The sequence below is a fragment of the Muntiacus reevesi genome, chromosome 17 (assembly GCF_963930625.1).
Source record: "Muntiacus reevesi chromosome 17, mMunRee1.1, whole genome shotgun sequence".
In the NCBI taxonomy this organism is placed as follows: Eukaryota; Metazoa; Chordata; class Mammalia; order Artiodactyla; family Cervidae; genus Muntiacus; species Muntiacus reevesi.
In genome coordinates this window covers 57688015-57705610 of record NC_089265.1, presented here as the reverse complement: position 1 = coordinate 57705610, position 17596 = coordinate 57688015, and the positions used below count along the sequence as shown (strand labels likewise).

Sequence of the window (17596 nt, the reverse complement as noted above, 5' to 3'; positions counted from 1 at the left end):
GAAGGTCTCTGATTCCAAGTCTAGCCAGATCTTATTTTGTTAAAATCATTTCTGGGAAGCCAAACAAAAAAACTACCTGTTGGTTTTGAAAAAACAGTAGAGGTTTGTGATGGGAGTTGGAGAAGAAATTTGTATTTTAAAATGAAGCCTGACAGATGATCCACGTCAGTGGTTCTCAGGAGACCTCCCTGAGAATATATCCATATATGGTAAGAGTTATAGACCCCTGAAGCCTATCCATTGGCCTTCTGGATGACAGAGATTATAGAACACATTCAGTGGGTTGATAAAGACCAAGGAGCATTATATATTCCTAAAGATGTTTCCTGAAGACTGGGCCATTTGTAAGTAGTAAAAGGACACTGATAAAATGTATCAAGTGATCACAGCTCTTGAGGAACTTAAACTGTGGAGAGGGGACAGAGCAGAAAAGTAACCTTTTGGTTCTTCTGAGATATAGAATACATTTTCTGAACTTGCTAGCAGCTAACTAAATTATCAAGTTTACTAACCCAAACTGGCTAGAGTAACTGAAGCAACTCTACCTGACTAGGACATGAAAAAAAGGGATCACTGAGATTTAGGTTACCCAACATACCTGTGTCAGATACAATGTATTTTCTGTCTCTTCAAGTTAAACTTATCAATACTGTGTGCTTTTCAATTTGACCTGTTAATCACAAGTATATATGAAGAATCTAGTTGTTAGAAAGCTCATAAGGATACAAAGATACTGCCACAAATTGTTACAAGGCTACCATTAGGGAGAGAGAAACTCTCACTGCCCATACTCAGAATAGGGGAGAGAAAGTAGGAGCCACAGATGGACAAGTGCTGTGGGGGCTCAAAGCAGGGCTGTTAGGACAGGCTGACCCTGCAGACTCTGTACAGCGTATCACTGAGCTGGGGAGAGTCATGTTTGCGATGGCTGGACAGTCATGCAGCTTGATCATGCCTGGGCAGTGAAAACTTAACTCTGGATAGAACAATACTTATTTAAGCTACTCTTATGAGTAGGTACTTCACAAATAGATGTCCAGAAGATGAATAAAAAAAATAAAAAGATGAATAAACACATCCAAAGCCATGTAGTCTTAGGGCTAATTCATTGTTATGTAAACTTTGTAGTCAGTCAACATGTATCTGGGCACTTCCTGTGAGACAGGCACTACGGGAGATACAAAAGAGCATGAAATGCGGTCCTTCATGCCAGTGAAGAGCCAAGATGTCAAGTACCACCACCGTTCTCTGCTCTGCTCTTTGGTCAAGACAACTCCAGCGACTTCAGCTCCTGCAACTGCCTCCTTAGGCTCTCCATCATTCCACTGAGTTCTGAAGAACATAGCCTTTTCTGGAAGAAACTCCTTTCTTCAATGCTTCAGGCCAGTTTTGAGTCTCAAAGTAAGTAGACAGGATATCAAACACTGTTAGAAGGATAAATGGAAAACAAACGGACCACACAGAGAAAAGAGAATTAGTATATGACTAACAAGGAAAAACGGAGAAGGCAATGGCACCCCACTCCAGTGCTCTTGCCTGGAAAATCCCATGGACGGAGGAGCCTGGTAGGCTGCAGTCCATGGGGTCGCTAAGAGTCGGACACAACTGAGCGACTTCACTTTCATGCATTGGAGAAGGAAATGGCAACCTGCTCCAGTGTTATTGCCTGGAGAATCCCAGGGACGGGGGAGCCTGGTGGGCTGCCGTCTATGGGGTCGCACAGAGTCGGACATGACTGAAGCGACTTAGCAGTAGCGACAGGGAAAAAAGTGTTCTGGAATATTTCAATCAACAAATCTACTCCACCACGTATGGTACCAGGTCCTGGGGAGACAGGCAAAGACAAAGGCCCTACTTGCCTACGAGGATCTCAGCCTGCACTGAGAGATAGAGGCCTGTGAATGGACAATGCTGCAGCAGAGAGGAACACAGTACACCAGGAACACATCAGAGGGCCTGACAGGCCCGGAAGGGGAAGGGAGCCAAGATGCCCATGAATGGAATCAGGAAGGACAAACAGGAATTCACTGTTCAGTGACAGGCTGAAGGCATGGCATACTAGGACAAAGGAACAACTTCCACCATCTTTAACACAGTTGGGAATAAGGAAGAAGATGCAAAACGCCTCTGAGAGGCCAGGATGCATGTCACAGAGTGCACACAATAAAGTCCGAGCACATCAGTCACAGGGGAGGCTGCTTCAGGGGCCATTTGTACTTAAACAATGCACAGAAGCAGCAGCATGACTAACATGTTAAGCGTGGGCCATGTGAGGAGTACCTTGATTGATGGTCAGTATCGCTGAATGGTAGTTTTTCCCATTCTGGCATTTGACCATATATTCCTGGATTGGTAAGCGGGCAGTCTTAACAGAGTGTTCTTGGGCCTTGTGAAGTGTCACCTTCTGTAAATCACAAACATTTTTCTTATAAAAATAATACATGAAGTTATTCTCAATGTAATATGCAGCAGAGCAAATTGTCAGAATCCTCCTTTACCATTTACATCTGTAATCATAATTAAATGATAAGTGTATTTAAAAAATAGGAAGAAACTGCAGATAATGAAGAGTATTTATTTCTGGCAAGTAAGAAATGGCTTATGCAGCAATAACTCACTTATTTGGCAGCCACTTATCTGCTAGCTTCTACTTGCTGCCACTTATCAATACAACCAAGAAGGAAGGAAGTAAAAAGAGGCCGATCTGCAGCCACAACCTGCATCCAGAAACCCCAGCAGTCCAATCAGCCAGAGAACACCGCGAGCCCGAGCTCAGTAACCTCCAGTTCTGGCTCTCTGGAGTGCTCAGCCACCGCCAACTGGTGGCAGCAAATTAGAAATAAGGAGACGGGATTCGAGTTAAGCACACCACTAGTAACGAGACAGCATTAAGGTACGAGAACATACAGCCCAGTGAAAAGGCAAGATTCTGAAAACTACAAAAAGGAGACAGAACAAAAAATCCAACAATCCAAGGTCATTTACCTTCAGAGTACTGAGGCCATTTAGCAGCAGAGTACAGTCATTAATGTCCCCTAAGGGATGTCCCTGAGTCATGGACTGAAGTTTAAATTATACTCACTACCTTTTAAGAAGATCTAGGAAAGTCATCTATGCATTTGGAATCTCAGGATTAAAGTTTTATATTACTGGAAAATTAGCATACTCAGGTTTGAAAGGGACCTCGACAGTCAACTATTCCACTTCAAGCACCCATTCAATGTTTGTCCTCCATGACCTCACTGCCTGGTGGCCTCTGGCTTTAAGTGGACAACCCTTGGGACAGGGGGTTCATGCCTTCTGGGGTAACCCACTCCAATTCTGATAGTAGCAGTTAATAGGGAATCTTGATATCGAGGCACATTTTCGATTTCCTCTGAGACTTGTGGTCGTTTGTTCTGGTTCTCTTCCTCCAGAGCCATGCCAGGCAAGTGAAATGGCCCTTCCACCGGATGACCGTTCAGATACTAGAGGCAGGGAGCAGGCCCTATGAATCCGCTCATCTCCAGGCTGACAGTCTCAGTCCTGTCAACTTTTCCTTGACCATGATTTAGTTTTGAGTCCCTTCATTATTCAGGTCAACCTCTTCTGAACTTGTTCTAGCTTCTCAATGTCTTTTCGTTTACCATCCCATATTGACTGACCACTGTGAATGTGGTCTAAAGAACTGGAACAGCATAGAGCAGGCCTAGCACCTTCCTTCTTCTGACACTGGACTACTAGCGTCTCAGACTCACATGAAACATGATTCCAAGACAGACCTTCCAAAAATGTTTTAAGTGATGCAATTCAGATGGAATAAAGGTACAGCTACTCAAAGGACTTCTTTGAAAGTTAACAACCTCTCGCATATATGAGCTATGGTTATTAAAGTCGACTCCATTATTTTATGATCATTTTGAACTAGAGTACGTAGTAGGAGACTTGGATGCTGCCCTGAAGGAGTTTACAGTCTAGTTTCTGTTCTTTCCACATTTAAAGATAAAATGATTCCCCTTGAATAAATGTTGTTCTTAGCATATTTCTGTGAAGAAGGAAATGGCAACCCACTCCAGTATTCCTGCCTAGAGAATCCTGTGGACGGAGGAGCCTGGTAGGCTGCTGTCCATAGGGTTGCAGAGTTGGACACGACTGAAGTGACTTGGCATGCACGCATGCGTTGGAGAAGGAAACGGCAACCCACTCCAGTGTTCTTGCCTGGAGAATCCCAGGGACAGAGGAGCCTGGTGTGCTGCCGTCTATGGGGTCACAGAGTCAGACACAACTGAAGCGACTTAGCAGCAGCAGCAGTGAAGAAGCCAAACTCTTAAGTAGCAACCAAAAACTTCTATACCTTTGACAAATCTTTGTGCCAGCTATTTTTCAGGTTAAATGTTGGTGGAAAATAAAGAGGACTATATGTTACATTTGGGCATCTATATATTACACACTGCTCACTGGCCCTCTAGAACTGTCTGCTTCAAAAAAGGGGCTGTCATTCTGCTGTGGGAGACTGCATTTGGCTGTTATGTCTTTTTAATCTAAAATAGCCCCCGTGGCCATATCAGTTTTCATTACACTGACTTCTTTCAAAGTCTGGTCCAGCTGTCTTACAGAATGTCTCACATCCTAGATCTGCTGATGATTAAATTCAGTTTAAACAGTTTCTAGTAAGAATACATCACAGGTGAGATTCCATCATAAGGAGGTACATGTCACCACTGGTGATTCTGTTTGATCATTTGTTAGGATGGTGAACTCCAGATCACTTCATTGTAAGGGTACACTTTTGCCTTTCTAATCTGTGGGCTGGTACTTTGAGACCACATGAATAGTTAGTTCCCTCACAACCTTTCTTTCAGTCAATTCCCTGAATCAGTGATGACACTGGGAGTGACAAAATGATGATTTTTCAATTCTGTTACTCGTTTCTCATTTATTAGCTTCTCATTTTTTTTTATTAGCTGACTTCTTTACAGCCCTCCCCTACCCCTACCTCCTGCCCATATTTTAAGACTATCACTATGGAGTCATGGAACACTTGACTTTTTTTAGAATAAATGCAATACAGTTAAATATCCTTTGTGTTAAATATGTGTATGTATCTCACATACATATGAAAAAATACACTCTCATATATGAAAAAATATATTCATTTAATACGACCACAAACCCATAAACACATACTTGTGTGGCCACAGAATATATCAAGAGATACACAAGAGAACCATGGCTGCCTCACAGGCAGACACTGGGTGACAGAGATGAGAGATAGACTTATTTTTCACTGTGCTCCTGTTTATATATTTTAACCATTATATCATCATTTACATCTACAGAATATCCTAATTATTAAGCATAAAAAATTACCTCAACAAATATTTGTATAATAGAAGTGCGTTTCAAAACTCCAATTATTCTCGTAAAATTCAAATCCAAGAAAAGAAACCTGGACAATTCTATTGCGGTTGAGATTATGGGTAAGACATCTGTCAACAGGGAAGATGAGCTAAGAAGGAACAAACTCCTCTTTCAGCAAAGAACAGAGAGCTGGTAAGAATGCTGAAATCTTCCCTGGTAGGAACTTCCCGGCAGCCCAGTGGTTAAGACCCCTGGCTCCCAGTGCAGGGGGCCTGGGTGTGAGCCCTGGTCAGGGAACCAGATCTCACAAGTCACAACTACAGATCTCATGCGCCACAATTAAGATCCAATACAGCCAACCATTAAAAAAAAAAAAAAAAGCTCCTTGGTCAAGATCAGAGTAATCCCTGCAGAACTGAAGACAAGAGAAGAAAGGAATTCAGTAATGGCTATTTATGTAATTACCAAATATTCCCCCTCTAGTCCCTGACTGGATTCTGTCAGGTATCAGGATTGCTGACATTGGTGATGAGAAGAGAGGGAACTTGGCAAAAAGTAGGAGGGCCAACTGAGGCAGAGGAGGCTCTTTCCTCCGACTCCTTCTGGATTCTTATGCTTTTTGGGTGAGATTACAACAGGGCAGGTGCCTCTAAAAGAAAGCTTCACTTTTCAAAATGCAGTTATCAGGCCTAAAATGTACACTTACCTTCTGAATGCTTTCATCCACAAGTCCACCAAGGATGTAAACTGTGTCTAGATCAACATTCTCAAGAGCTAATGAAAAAATAAAGGCCATTAAGATCAATCTGTTCTATAATTTCTAAATCCAAAGACTGTAAAAGGAAAGAATTATTAATGCTAAAAAGTAGAAATTTAATGAAATAGGAAATGAAAAGATAATAGATTTGCTAATTCTCTGGAAAGTTCAATTAAATAGATTAAACCACTGTCATATCTAATCAGATAGGCAGACTCAAATCACCATTTGGATTCAGAAAGGAGGCAAAATTTCAGAGAAATATAAAATAATTAGAAGACAACTACTGAGATCAACTTAATAAAACTGACAATTATGTGAAATAGATAATTTTCGGGGGAAAAATATTTATCTAACATTGATCCAAAAAGAGTCAATGCAAGGAGGTGACCAGGAAAACTCAGGAGGATTACCAAGCAGCTCACAAGGCCCAACTGAGGATGGAGACCCTAAATCTGTGCAGCTATGCACATGTGGCAGGACAAATACAATGCATCCAGAGAGGTCTCTATCCGTAAGAGGTGTGCAATTAATGTTCATTCCTTTTTTACCCTGGATACACCACGGCTGGCTTTAACAAATTCTGACACCAGGAATAAGGAAATAAAGGACTAGAAGCAATGAACGCATAAAGAACATACCATGTTCTGAGTCAGGAGTCAGGTACACAAGGGTTTCCAGAGGAAATAAACTAAAGCAGTCTTCTTCTGTTATGTCTAGCTGAAAAACGAAAACAATCCAATGTAGTGTTACTAGGTTAAGACACGCCCACACTGCAGCACCCAGTTCCTTACGGGGCATGCAGCGGTTTCTATCAGGCCTGGCTCCAGGTGCATCAAAGGGATCCATGTCTGACAGCCTGTTCTCAGAGAGGGCTCAGGTGGGGCGGAGAAGTAGAAGGGCGCAGACACTCAGCCTTACAAAACGAGACAGAGCGGTAAGGAGGCCCTGCCAGACACAGGGGCAGGCCTGGGACTGCAGAGAAGAGTGACAGCGCCAGGAACAGCCTTGCCGTGAAGGGGATGCTGGAGCTGGGCTCTGAAAAGCGGGGAGGCCGACACACACAGAAGGGAAAGGTATTCAAGCCGGAGGGAATTACCTAAGAAAAGCATGAAGACAGGGCAGCAAGAGGACTGCACTACACGGGCCCTCGAGTGGATCTGTTTGGCTCATATGCAGGAACCACAAAACATGGACAAATAAGGCTGGGAACGGCTGCATTACAGGGGGGACAGGAAGGTAACAGCACCACAGGCAGCAACGCAAACGGCACCTTTCACACTTGGGGCCTCTGAGGACCTCCCTGGGAAAGGTCACCCTGAGTCTCAGCTACACGATGCGAACACAAGGGCACCTTCAGGGTCACTTCCTAGGCACTCATCTGGGTTCCTGGCTGCATGTCAGTCTCGACATTTAAGAGATCCTAAGGGAAGTGCTGAAAGTAACCCTTAACACTCCCTAAAACTCACCTTAAATCCTTATTACTTCCTTAGGGGCTCTCTCTTCCCCCCAGGACTCATGTTTCCCAATCCTGCACTTTAAGAACACAGAGTCATGGCGTTTCCCTAAAACACTCCTGGAACGCACAGTCTAGTGTAAAATACACTAGACACAAAATACAGCCCTAGACACTGGTAATACTGTTTTCCAATGCAGTGGGAAGGATGAAAATTTTTAAATGTAAGAACTGAAGAGAGGTTCTAAATTTGTTAAGACTGTAAAAGAGAAAACATATAAATTATATCAAAACATTAAAAAGTTAAAAAAACCTACTATTATCCCCTCCAACCTACGTTTCAAATGACAATCCAAATAATATGCAAAATAAGGCTTACCAGATAACTGGAAAATCCATCATTCATCCTCAAACACTCTTCATACAGAGGGCTGTCTGTGGTGAAGCCAGTGAGGCAGATCCAAAATGGCCTGTCAGCTTTTTTATTGGAGCCATACAACCTTCGGATCTGTCCAGCCAGTCTACTTAACTCCTTCAAAGAAGCCAGAATACCTTAAGGTGGTGACATGCCCACTCTTTCTAAATTCATTATCCACAAATGGTTACAGAGTAGGTTCACGGAACATGACTCTGGGAAATCTCATGAAATACAACGGCCCCTTTGACTCCACAAGTGCGTACATGTATGTGTGCACTTGTGTTACATCCCATGGCGTCACACCTTATAGATCAAAGTTAGGTAATGATACCAGCCCAGAAACAATCAGTTAATGAAAAAACTAAGACCTCTCCCTCCTTCTGGACTGGCTAAAACATACATGTATACACACATATATATACTTCTTTTAGCTTTTTACAAAACGACTGAAGCATAGCTGACGTCCAATGCTGCATTAAGTCTGAGGTGTACGGCAAAGTGAATCATCTGTGCATAAACCCATTCGTTTTCAGACTCTCTGCCCACACAGGCCACCACGAGGCGCTGAGCGGACTCCCTGTGCTATGCAGTAGGTCCTTATCACGTGTCTGTTTTATACACAGTAGGGTGGATGTGTCAGTTCCTATCTCCCAATTTATCCTTGCCCCTCCCTTCACCCCATGGTAACCATAAGTTTCTTTTCTACATTTGTAACTCTGTTTCTCTGTTAGCTTTTATCAAAAAGCTTACCATGTGATGTTTACTATTTATTAAAAAGAGGTTAGATTACTGTATAGGCATTTTCATACTCCATCAGGTAAACTCGGCACATTCTCCCTAACTCCAGGCAACATCATAGGTTTGGAATTTTTAACTTTCCATCCCGATTCAGAGACATAACCTTTACAGAAAGGTCATTTCACAATCTGGCCTGACGTGGTTCAGTACAGGAAAAAAGTAAAAACACACAAAAAATACCTCAGGCTTTGATTTAATCTGATATCTCAATGAATACAAACAGTAGAAAATTCTTGGTTGACCTTTTCAGTGGGCTACAGTTAGAGGTTTCCTGGAAGAATCTCGGATCCTAATTTCTCTAAAAAACATGCAGACACTAGCACCTACAACAGGGACGATGGGAAACGAAGACGTGTTTTTTGGTATAAGGCCTCAAATCAAGGTCCGATATTGTGTGCCCCCTTGTTACCTGGTGAAAATGAGAGGGCTCTGAAGGGCCTAGCTGCAAGCTCCTCTCCAAATTCTGCTCCCATGTGATAAGGTGCGCAAGCCAAACAACTCTTTTATCAAAGGGATTCCTCTGATAAAGGGTTCCTCCTTATCCCTGAATGCATGCGTATGTGCTAAGTCGCTTCTGTCATTTCTGACTAGTTGCGACCCCATGGACTGTGTCCCAGGCTCCTCTGTCCATGGGATTCTCCAGGCAAGAATACTGTAGTGGGTCGCCATGCCCTTCTCCAGGGCATTTTAATGGGTTTCAATGCTCCTGCCAGCCCATGGCATTATTCCAACAAACCAATCAATCTTCCTGCAGAAACTTATAAAATCTGCCCTCTATGGCCCCTGGCTGTTTATTCTGTTCCCGAACGCAATCCCATGTGGCCCGAATAGTGTGCAGTGTCAAGCTCCTTTCCAGATGAGTGCATATGACCAATAAACTGTTATCAATCTTATCTGTCTGGTGTGGAGTGTTGTGTGTTCAGCCACCCCCAGAATCCTAGGGTGAAAAGCCATCCTTCAGCAACAGGGCTTTACAAAACACCTACAGTGTAGAAAGACCTCGCACTAGGTCATCTCCCCACAACATACAACCAGGCAAACATTCCTCTCCCTAGCAGAAAGCCAAAGATTTCTCTGGAGAATTACACCTGAAAGGCTCCTTCTAGACTTGGGACACCATGAACACAGCAGCAAATGTGCTGGGTTTAAAACAGAATATAAGGTAAAAAAATTCTAAACTAAACCAGTGGATGTCTATTCCCTTCCTATTTACAATAGCCCTCTTGGAACTTAGCAGCCATGTGTAGAAACCTAAGCACATTTGCTGGACTACTAGAGAATCCTAGAGGCTGGAGCTGGTCACGCTCTGTGTAAAAGCTGCTCCCGCCCGAACCTCTCTCACGTGAGCAGACACTCAGAGTTCAGTGGATGCCTCACCTTCTTAGACATGTGGTTGGTCATAGTCAAATCGATACAGAGTCTTGGGCCTGAGTGCTTGGCTTCCAAAAGTCTTTCCTTGATTAGGGATCTCAGGAAACGTTTGCTGTGCTGGGGGTAGATGCCTAGGGTAGAAATATCAGAGAGGAATCAAAGTGGAAAAGCAGAAAAATATTATTCAGTAAGCACTAGACCTCCCCAGCCAGGTGAATACTTCTTGCATAGGAAGAGAAACTGGAAGCTCACACCAGGTATTCATTCATTAGGCAGTATGGGTGTAGCGGAACAGTGAAGCCAGTGCTCTGAACACACTGCTGGATCTAAGTCAGAGTTCAGTTTGGTCATGTATTAGCTATATCATCTTGGGCATGTTATTTAACTGCTTTGAGCCTCAGCCTCTTTGCCGAGAAAATGAGGATAATAAAAGTTCTTACCCCTTATGGTAAACCAGGTAAAATTCTTAGCAATGAACCTAGCACACAGCCCTGAATAAACATTAGCTGTTGTTAGTATCATTCCTTCTACTTCTGAGCTTATAAACACACATATGCACTAGGCCGCTTATACCTGAAAGGTAGTCTCAAATTTTGCTTTCTTCGATACTCTGATTCCCGACAAAACAGAACAATAGGTCATATCTCCCAGACGTTTTTACTTAAAAACAATATCCCCACTCTTCCAGGAACAAGCAGATACCAGTTTGCTAAGATATAAATGTACTAATAGTTACACCAACAATCTAATTTACCATTACCTGGATTTTCTACACGGTTGGCTTTTCTTCTTTCTTTCTCTTGTTTTCTTTTACTCTTCTTTGCCGCAACTATCTTTTCCCAGTGTCTCTGCTTTCTTTGGACATTTTTCTTATGTTATCCAGAAAACAAAATTGTTTGAGAACTTCATAAGCACCAGAAAGGAAAATGAATATTAGAAATAGTTACTTACTTATTTTTCAAATTTAGATATAGGGTTAGGAGAGAAAAGGGGTGTTAGTCTTAAAAACAAAAATGGACTAGATTGTGTTTAGAGAAAGCAGAACCCCAGAAAAGAGAAGTGACATGCCCAAGGTCACAGTAAATTTATTAGAAACAGGGTTGAGATTTCCTGACCTTTCTGAGGTGTACAAAGATTCCTCCTGAACTTAATTTACTTTTTCTATGATCCAAATGAAATTAAACCTTAAACCAGGTAACAGGAAACTCATCCCTTAGAATACATCTAACTCATTCCCAATCTTCTCGTTACCAGGATCTATCCTTGAAATAGGGGCCTCTGGGACATTCCATCATCTCAAAGACCGTGACCAGGCAACTGGCTCCACTCACCGAGCACCAAGTCGCACTGCCTGTGGGCAGGGCCTCTTGCTCCCAACGCTCACATCCCACGTCAATCTGTAGAAGCTGGAAGCTCTCAGAGACGCCATCTTCACCTGGGCTGTCGAGGGCAATTTCGTGCTCCTGCGGCGCCCGTGACTCTGTTTTCTGAGCACTCCCTTCCCATTTCCAGTCCATGCGCTTAGTCCTCTGTCCTTGTCCCCAGATTAGAAAAAGGAACTGTTATACTTGCAGAAGTATTTCCCTACATCCAAATGACAAACAGCGTTACTGAAGGAGTAGAAGTGTGTGAAATACTAACACAGAGAAAAGCCTGTGTGTCTTCTAGAGAAATGTGTAAGCACGGAAACCTTTACGTAGGAAGGAAGCCAAACTCGCTCTTTAGAAGACAGGCACGGCCCCTGACACCTCCAAGCAATGATTATTCCCTGCTGCAGTGACATCAGTAAACTCACTTGTTCTTTGGAATGCATGTATGAGTGGAGGGTGAGACAGAGATGGTAAAACCTACCTATCCCATTACATTTCCATTTATTTTCAACATCATCCTTTTAACAAATATTTACTAAGCACCTACTCTATGCAAAGTCCTGTACTAGAAACATCCTGGAAGGTTTAGAGCTGGCCAAAAATTATGGTAAAGAGCAGTCCAAATCCAACCAACCAAGGATTCTAAGGTGCTGGTGATGTATCAGAATTCATTTTTCAAATCTACATATTCCCTCCTCTGATCTACATATTTACTGCAGCAGAAAGCCATAGTCATAGAGGAAATGGTTAATATCCATCAGAAGAGCTGAGGTAGAAAAATAAGAAGAATCACTGTTACAGCACACTTAACTAGTGTAATAATTTCAAAGTGGAGTTCAAAATCCCTGAGGAAGATATGTAAAAGAAGTGCTCTAGTCTACAGCCAAGTTGTAGTCTAAGAACGGTATAACCATTGCTCATGGCTACTCCTCTGAGTCCAGTGTGCTATCAACATAGCAGGAAATGTGTATCTTTGAAAAAGTAATCCTCTGTAATGATCCATTGAAACTAAAATGGAGTAAGAGTTCAGGCAAACAAAAATGGAATTGGGTGGCCCTTGAAGATCTGGTCTCAGACAAGTCTTTGCACCATTGAGAACCTGAACTTTCTTTGAACTGTACCAGACCCCCAAGGACATGATCAGTCATATTCAGAATAACACCAGTCCAACTGCAATCTTACAGTCTCAAGATCTCCTTACATAACTACACAACCATTTCAGACCTTAACCAATCCTTACTAATAAGCACCCTTATTTCTTGCCAGCTCCAATTATAATTCATGATAAGTAACTCATGTAACTAACTGTAACCTTGCAGTTTTTACCTTTATAAAGTTCTCCCACTTTGTTGTCTGGTAGAACACACTTCAAGTGCTTCCTGAGTTTATGTCTCCATGTTACACTCCTCAATTTGGCTATAATAAAACTCTCTTCTATTCCTATTATAGATTGCTAATTGATTATTTTCCTGAACACTTACAATAACCTATACTGATTGTTAATGATCATCTATTGTTGTCTGCGCTATCTGGTCTACTTGCTGTTGCTGTTTCTTAAACATACCAAGGATAGAGCACCTTAGGGTCTTTGCACTTGCTGTTCTTTCTACCTCAATCCTCTTCCCCTGGATAATTATATGACTACCACCTTCCTCACTACATTCCAATTTTCCCTATCCAACATGGCACACACCGTACTTATTTTTTGGTCTGAACGTCCCCACTCCTATTAAGGGTTATGTTTGTATTGTTCGCTATATCCTCTATGCCTGGAAACAGGCTTCGTACGTAACAGACGCTCAATAAAGACATGCTGAATAAATCAATCCTCCACTCCACCCCCATCTCTGAGTTGACGGAGGCCTCAGAACTCTTCTAACCCATGTTCCACCTGATGAACACATCTCTGGGCGCTAAGTGATGGACCAGCCTCTGAACTCTTCTCTTAGCTTCTCATGTTAGGTTTTAGCTACCAAAGCCGGCTCTCCTCCTCCGGCACCTTCAGCACTAGAACACCCTGACCCCAAGCTCGAGAGTACCCCGAAACAGGCCCCGTACGGCTCACAGGCTGCGAAAGCGACGGGAAGCAGGAAGGAACAGCATCAAGAGTTTGGGGCCACACAACTGCAGGCCGAGCGCCTGCTTCCCAGGCTTCTGCCACACGGTCAAACGAGGCGGCAGTCCGAGGCCGGACCCTCAGCCCCGACCCCTCACGCCAACGAACACCCTGCGTACCTGAACCAGTCTCCTCCCGCGGCGGAAGCGGCACTCACCAAGCCCCGCCTCCGACCCCACTTCCGGTTCCGGCCCCTCTCCGAGTAGCATTCTGGGAGTTGTCGTTTTCAGCCTGGCTGGTCGGTGTGCGGCGAAGGCTTGGGCTTAGGCTGCCAAGCGCACGAAGGTACTAGGGAGCTGCGTCCCGCTGGAAGGTTCCTGCGCCTCGCTGAGCCTCGATCTCCTTGCCTGTTCGCTGGGGGTGCATTCCCAACCGCTTGCCGACCGCACAGAGCTGCTGCAGATGGCCAGGCGCTTTGATGGCTGTTATGGTCTGAACACGGCGAAACTGGACTGAAACCAGACGTGAACCACCCCTCATCTGGCATCCTGGGGGGCTTGCCTTCCCTCGGGCTCCCTTGGCTTCCCCGTAACCAGCAGAGCCCTCGGGATGACACAGTTCCTCTCACCACGATCTGGTCATCCAGGATAACAGATATCCTGGCTTGGGCAGATCACAAGTGAATCTAGCCTCTGACCACTCTCCCTCCTTCATCCCATCTCACAAATCCACGGGAAACTGACTCTTAGCGACCTAGAGTGACTTGCCCACGCCTTGGCCTGATAAAAACTACCAGCCACTCTTTATTCCTGCAGTCTTAGATGTCTCATCCTTTTGAGAGACCCTACCCTGATTGAGCCTGAAATACCTCCCGTCCAAAAAACCACACAGCCTTGTTGGATCTGTCCTTGGCCCTCCCCTTTTCTTGCCACAGCTTCTCCAGCACCTCCCACTCCCAGTCCCTGCCTTAACCCATCCTTTATCTGCCAGTGGAACAACTTGTAAAATACTGAAACCAAACATGATTTCCTCCCCCCAGAAGGCTTTTTTCTGAAACCCAGCTCTAAAGTCTCTTCTTTGCTCAGAAGCTGGCCTTGGCTTTGTACTCAGCAGGACTTGAAAATTGGCTAAAATGGTCTTCCGTGGCTCCCGTCACACCTACCAACCCATGCACCTTGCACTCGGCTGTGCTGAGTACCTTTCCTGTGAGCTCATGACCACGTCCCCACAGAAAGGAGCACCTCGCTGGTGTCGCGGCCCACCCCGCTCTGACCCCATCATTTGCCAGATGGTTGTGTGTGTCCCTTCCGCCCTCTCAGCAGTCTCCCTCTGTACTTGAAGGTCAAACCTGACCTTCCTAAGACCTTGCACAGTCTGGTTCCTGGATGCACCTCCAACTTCATCGCTCACTCTTCTTCCAGCTTGCTGTGTTTCAGTCACACCGTCTTCTTGAAATGATTAAAACACACCAAATGTTTCAATGATTTGAACAGTACTTTGCAAGTATGGTTCCCTTTTGTCTCACTTTTTAAATGCCTAGCTCCTTCTTACCCTTTAAGTTTCAGCTTACATCTTCCCTCCTCAGAGAGACCTTTACTGATCCCTGCTAGGGAAGATAGGCTCATCTCAGCCCCATCTTGACACTCTTCATTTTCTTTATTTCACCTTCACCTATCAGAAATATTTTTTCTGTCTTCCCTGATAATACATCTATCAATAATTATATTCCCAGTGGCAATGCACAGTAAATATTCATCAACAGGATAAACAAATGAGTGATTTTTCACCTTTCCTGAGAATAACTTACCTTCCTATCTACTAAACCCAGGACCCGACACACAGTAGCTTCTCAACAAATACTTCTTGACATACTAGTTCTAATTAATGTTGCCTCCTACAGGAAGCCTTCCCTGATCACCAGGATTCAAGACCTGATTGCATTGAAGTCCTGAGCTCCTTCCCTAAGCTTGTGAACACATAGATTGTGTTCACGTAAATTAGTCAGTAGCTCTTCATAGATGTCGGCTTGTTAAAGTATTCAAGTCCTGTTTAACATCGTAACAATTTTTATTATTTCGGTGTCCTGTTGTTCCTACCTTTCATGGTCATGAAATCACTTAAAATCTGTTCTCAAGAGCCTTATTTAAATTTTATTCAAAGTATTCTGTGAAAAGAAACATGCCTCTAAGAAAATAAATCTCCTGGCACAAGTACTGATTAACTAGTTACTAGTTAATGAGTCAGAGAAAGCAATGGCAACCCACTCCAGTACTCTTGCCTGGAAAATCCCATGGACAGAGGAGCCTGGTGGGCTGCAGTCCATGGGGTCACGAAGAGTCAGACACGACTGAGCGACTTCACTTTCACATTTCACTTTCATGCATTGGAGAAGGAAATGGCAGCCCACTCCAGTGTTCTCGCCCGGAGGATCCCAGGGACGGGAGAGCCTGGTGGGCTGCTGTCTATGGGGTCGCACAGAGTCGGACACGACTGAGGCGACTTAGCAGCAACAGCAGTTAATGAGTAACTGGTTAACAGGTGATGGGAAGATTCCCTTCTCTCCCCAGATACTGCTTTCCTTCTGATTGGCAAGAGCTTGAGTATGTCACTTAACATCCCTACTTTTGCTCTGCCTTTTCTGGGTGAAGGAGAGGAATTAGGGAGCCTCAGAGGAGAGGATGCACTGAGCTCACAACTAATCAGGAGCCCCGGGGTTTGAATGAACTCTGACAGCCCCAAGTCAGTGTCTGAATTATCTTAGGCCTGGACAGAGAAGTCAGGGGGAAAGGCATCCCAGGGGTATCTAGAAATCAGTTTTCTGGGAAACAAAATGCAAGAAAGGATTTCAGATGGGGAGAAGCATCCATAAACTCTGGGGATGATTACTAACTTTTATTGAGCATTTACTAGCTTCTGCCACGCAAAGCAGACACTATTAATCTCTCCAATATTCAGAAGAGAAAAACCAAAGCACTGAGAAGTTAGGTAGCCATGTCCAATTGAGGTCCCACCAAGATTAATAGGGATTAACTGGCTCAACTGGAATTAGTGAGAAAGGTACTGGGTATATTTCTTTTGCTCTAATATTAGTCTTTAAAGGGCAAATCTAGTTCAGGATTTTAATATTTGCCTTTTTAGCTATTTAAAACAGATAGAAGTAACCTAAGTGAAGTGAAAGTTGCTCAGTCGTGTCTGACTCTTTGCACCCCTATGGACCATTCAGTCCATGAAATTCTTCAGGCCATAATGGAGTGGATAGCCTTTTCCTTCTCCAGGGGATCTTCCCAACCCAGGGATGAAACCCAGGTCTCCTGCATTGCAGGCAGATTCTTTACCAGCTGCGCCACAAGGGAGGGCCAAGAATACTGGAGAGGGTAGCCTATCCCTTCTCCAGCAGATCTTCCTGATCCAGGCATTGGAGGCAGATTCTTTACCAAGCTATCAGGGAAGCCCTAAATCGGATAGAGGGGACAGTCAGCTTCAGGTAAAGCAGGGAGCACTCCTGGCTGCGGGGGCCATGTAACCACGGTGCTTACTGCCACCTCGTGGCAGCCTGTGCTCATTGCCGTGAGGCCACCAAGAATGCCAGGCCTCCAGGCAGAGGTGCTGCAAACCCTAACCTGTGAAGGTGGCATCTATCACATACCACAGGTACTCACTCCTACTTGCAGAGGTTCCTGCCAAATCAGTGTGCTGGGAGAGGTGAAAACGATTTTTCAGCGACTCCACCTTCCTCCCCATCCCTGCCTTCTTGGGGCAGAATGTGACTTCTAGCGTCCACACTCGCAGAGTATGCGCCTCCTAGGGTACACACATTACTGATGGCAATCTGCTTATCTGTACCCACCCAGAGGGGCCGTGAGCATCCTGGCCAGGGGCAGGGGCTTGTCTTCCTCATCCTTATGAATAAGATCCTAGTACACGCCCTGACTAGAGGAGGTATCCAGTTAATGTTTGTGGAACGAATACGAGTGAATGCCGGTGACCCAAACTTGTCATCACTCCGTAGAATTCAGGCAAAGATTAAGCA

The 17596-nt window shown here is 44.2% G+C and overlaps 1 protein-coding gene across 7 annotated transcripts; it reads right to left on the bottom strand.

The window, feature by feature from the left end:
• Nucleotides 1-1089: 1089 nt before the first annotated feature.
• On the bottom strand, nt 1090-13794 carry TRMT10B (tRNA methyltransferase 10B). Of its 7 annotated transcripts, none has more exons than XM_065907774.1 (9): nt 13746-13794; nt 11472-11674; nt 10901-11009; nt 10147-10271; nt 7933-8085; nt 6739-6817; nt 6047-6114; nt 2281-2404; nt 1090-1424 (listed from the first exon to the last, which is right to left on the bottom strand). In XM_065907774.1, the coding sequence occupies exons 2-9, from the start codon at nt 11655-11657 to the stop codon at nt 1318-1320; spliced, it is 951 nt and encodes a 316-aa protein (XP_065763846.1). In that variant the 5' UTR covers nt 11658-11674; nt 13746-13794; the 3' UTR covers nt 1090-1317. The 7 variants fall into 7 exon arrangements, with proteins under 7 accessions (XP_065763846.1, XP_065763851.1, XP_065763847.1 ...); XM_065907779.1 differs by having other exon boundaries at nt 1090-1395; XM_065907775.1 differs by having other exon boundaries at nt 11472-11724; nt 13746-13771.
• Nucleotides 13795-17596: the final 3802 nt, after the last annotated feature.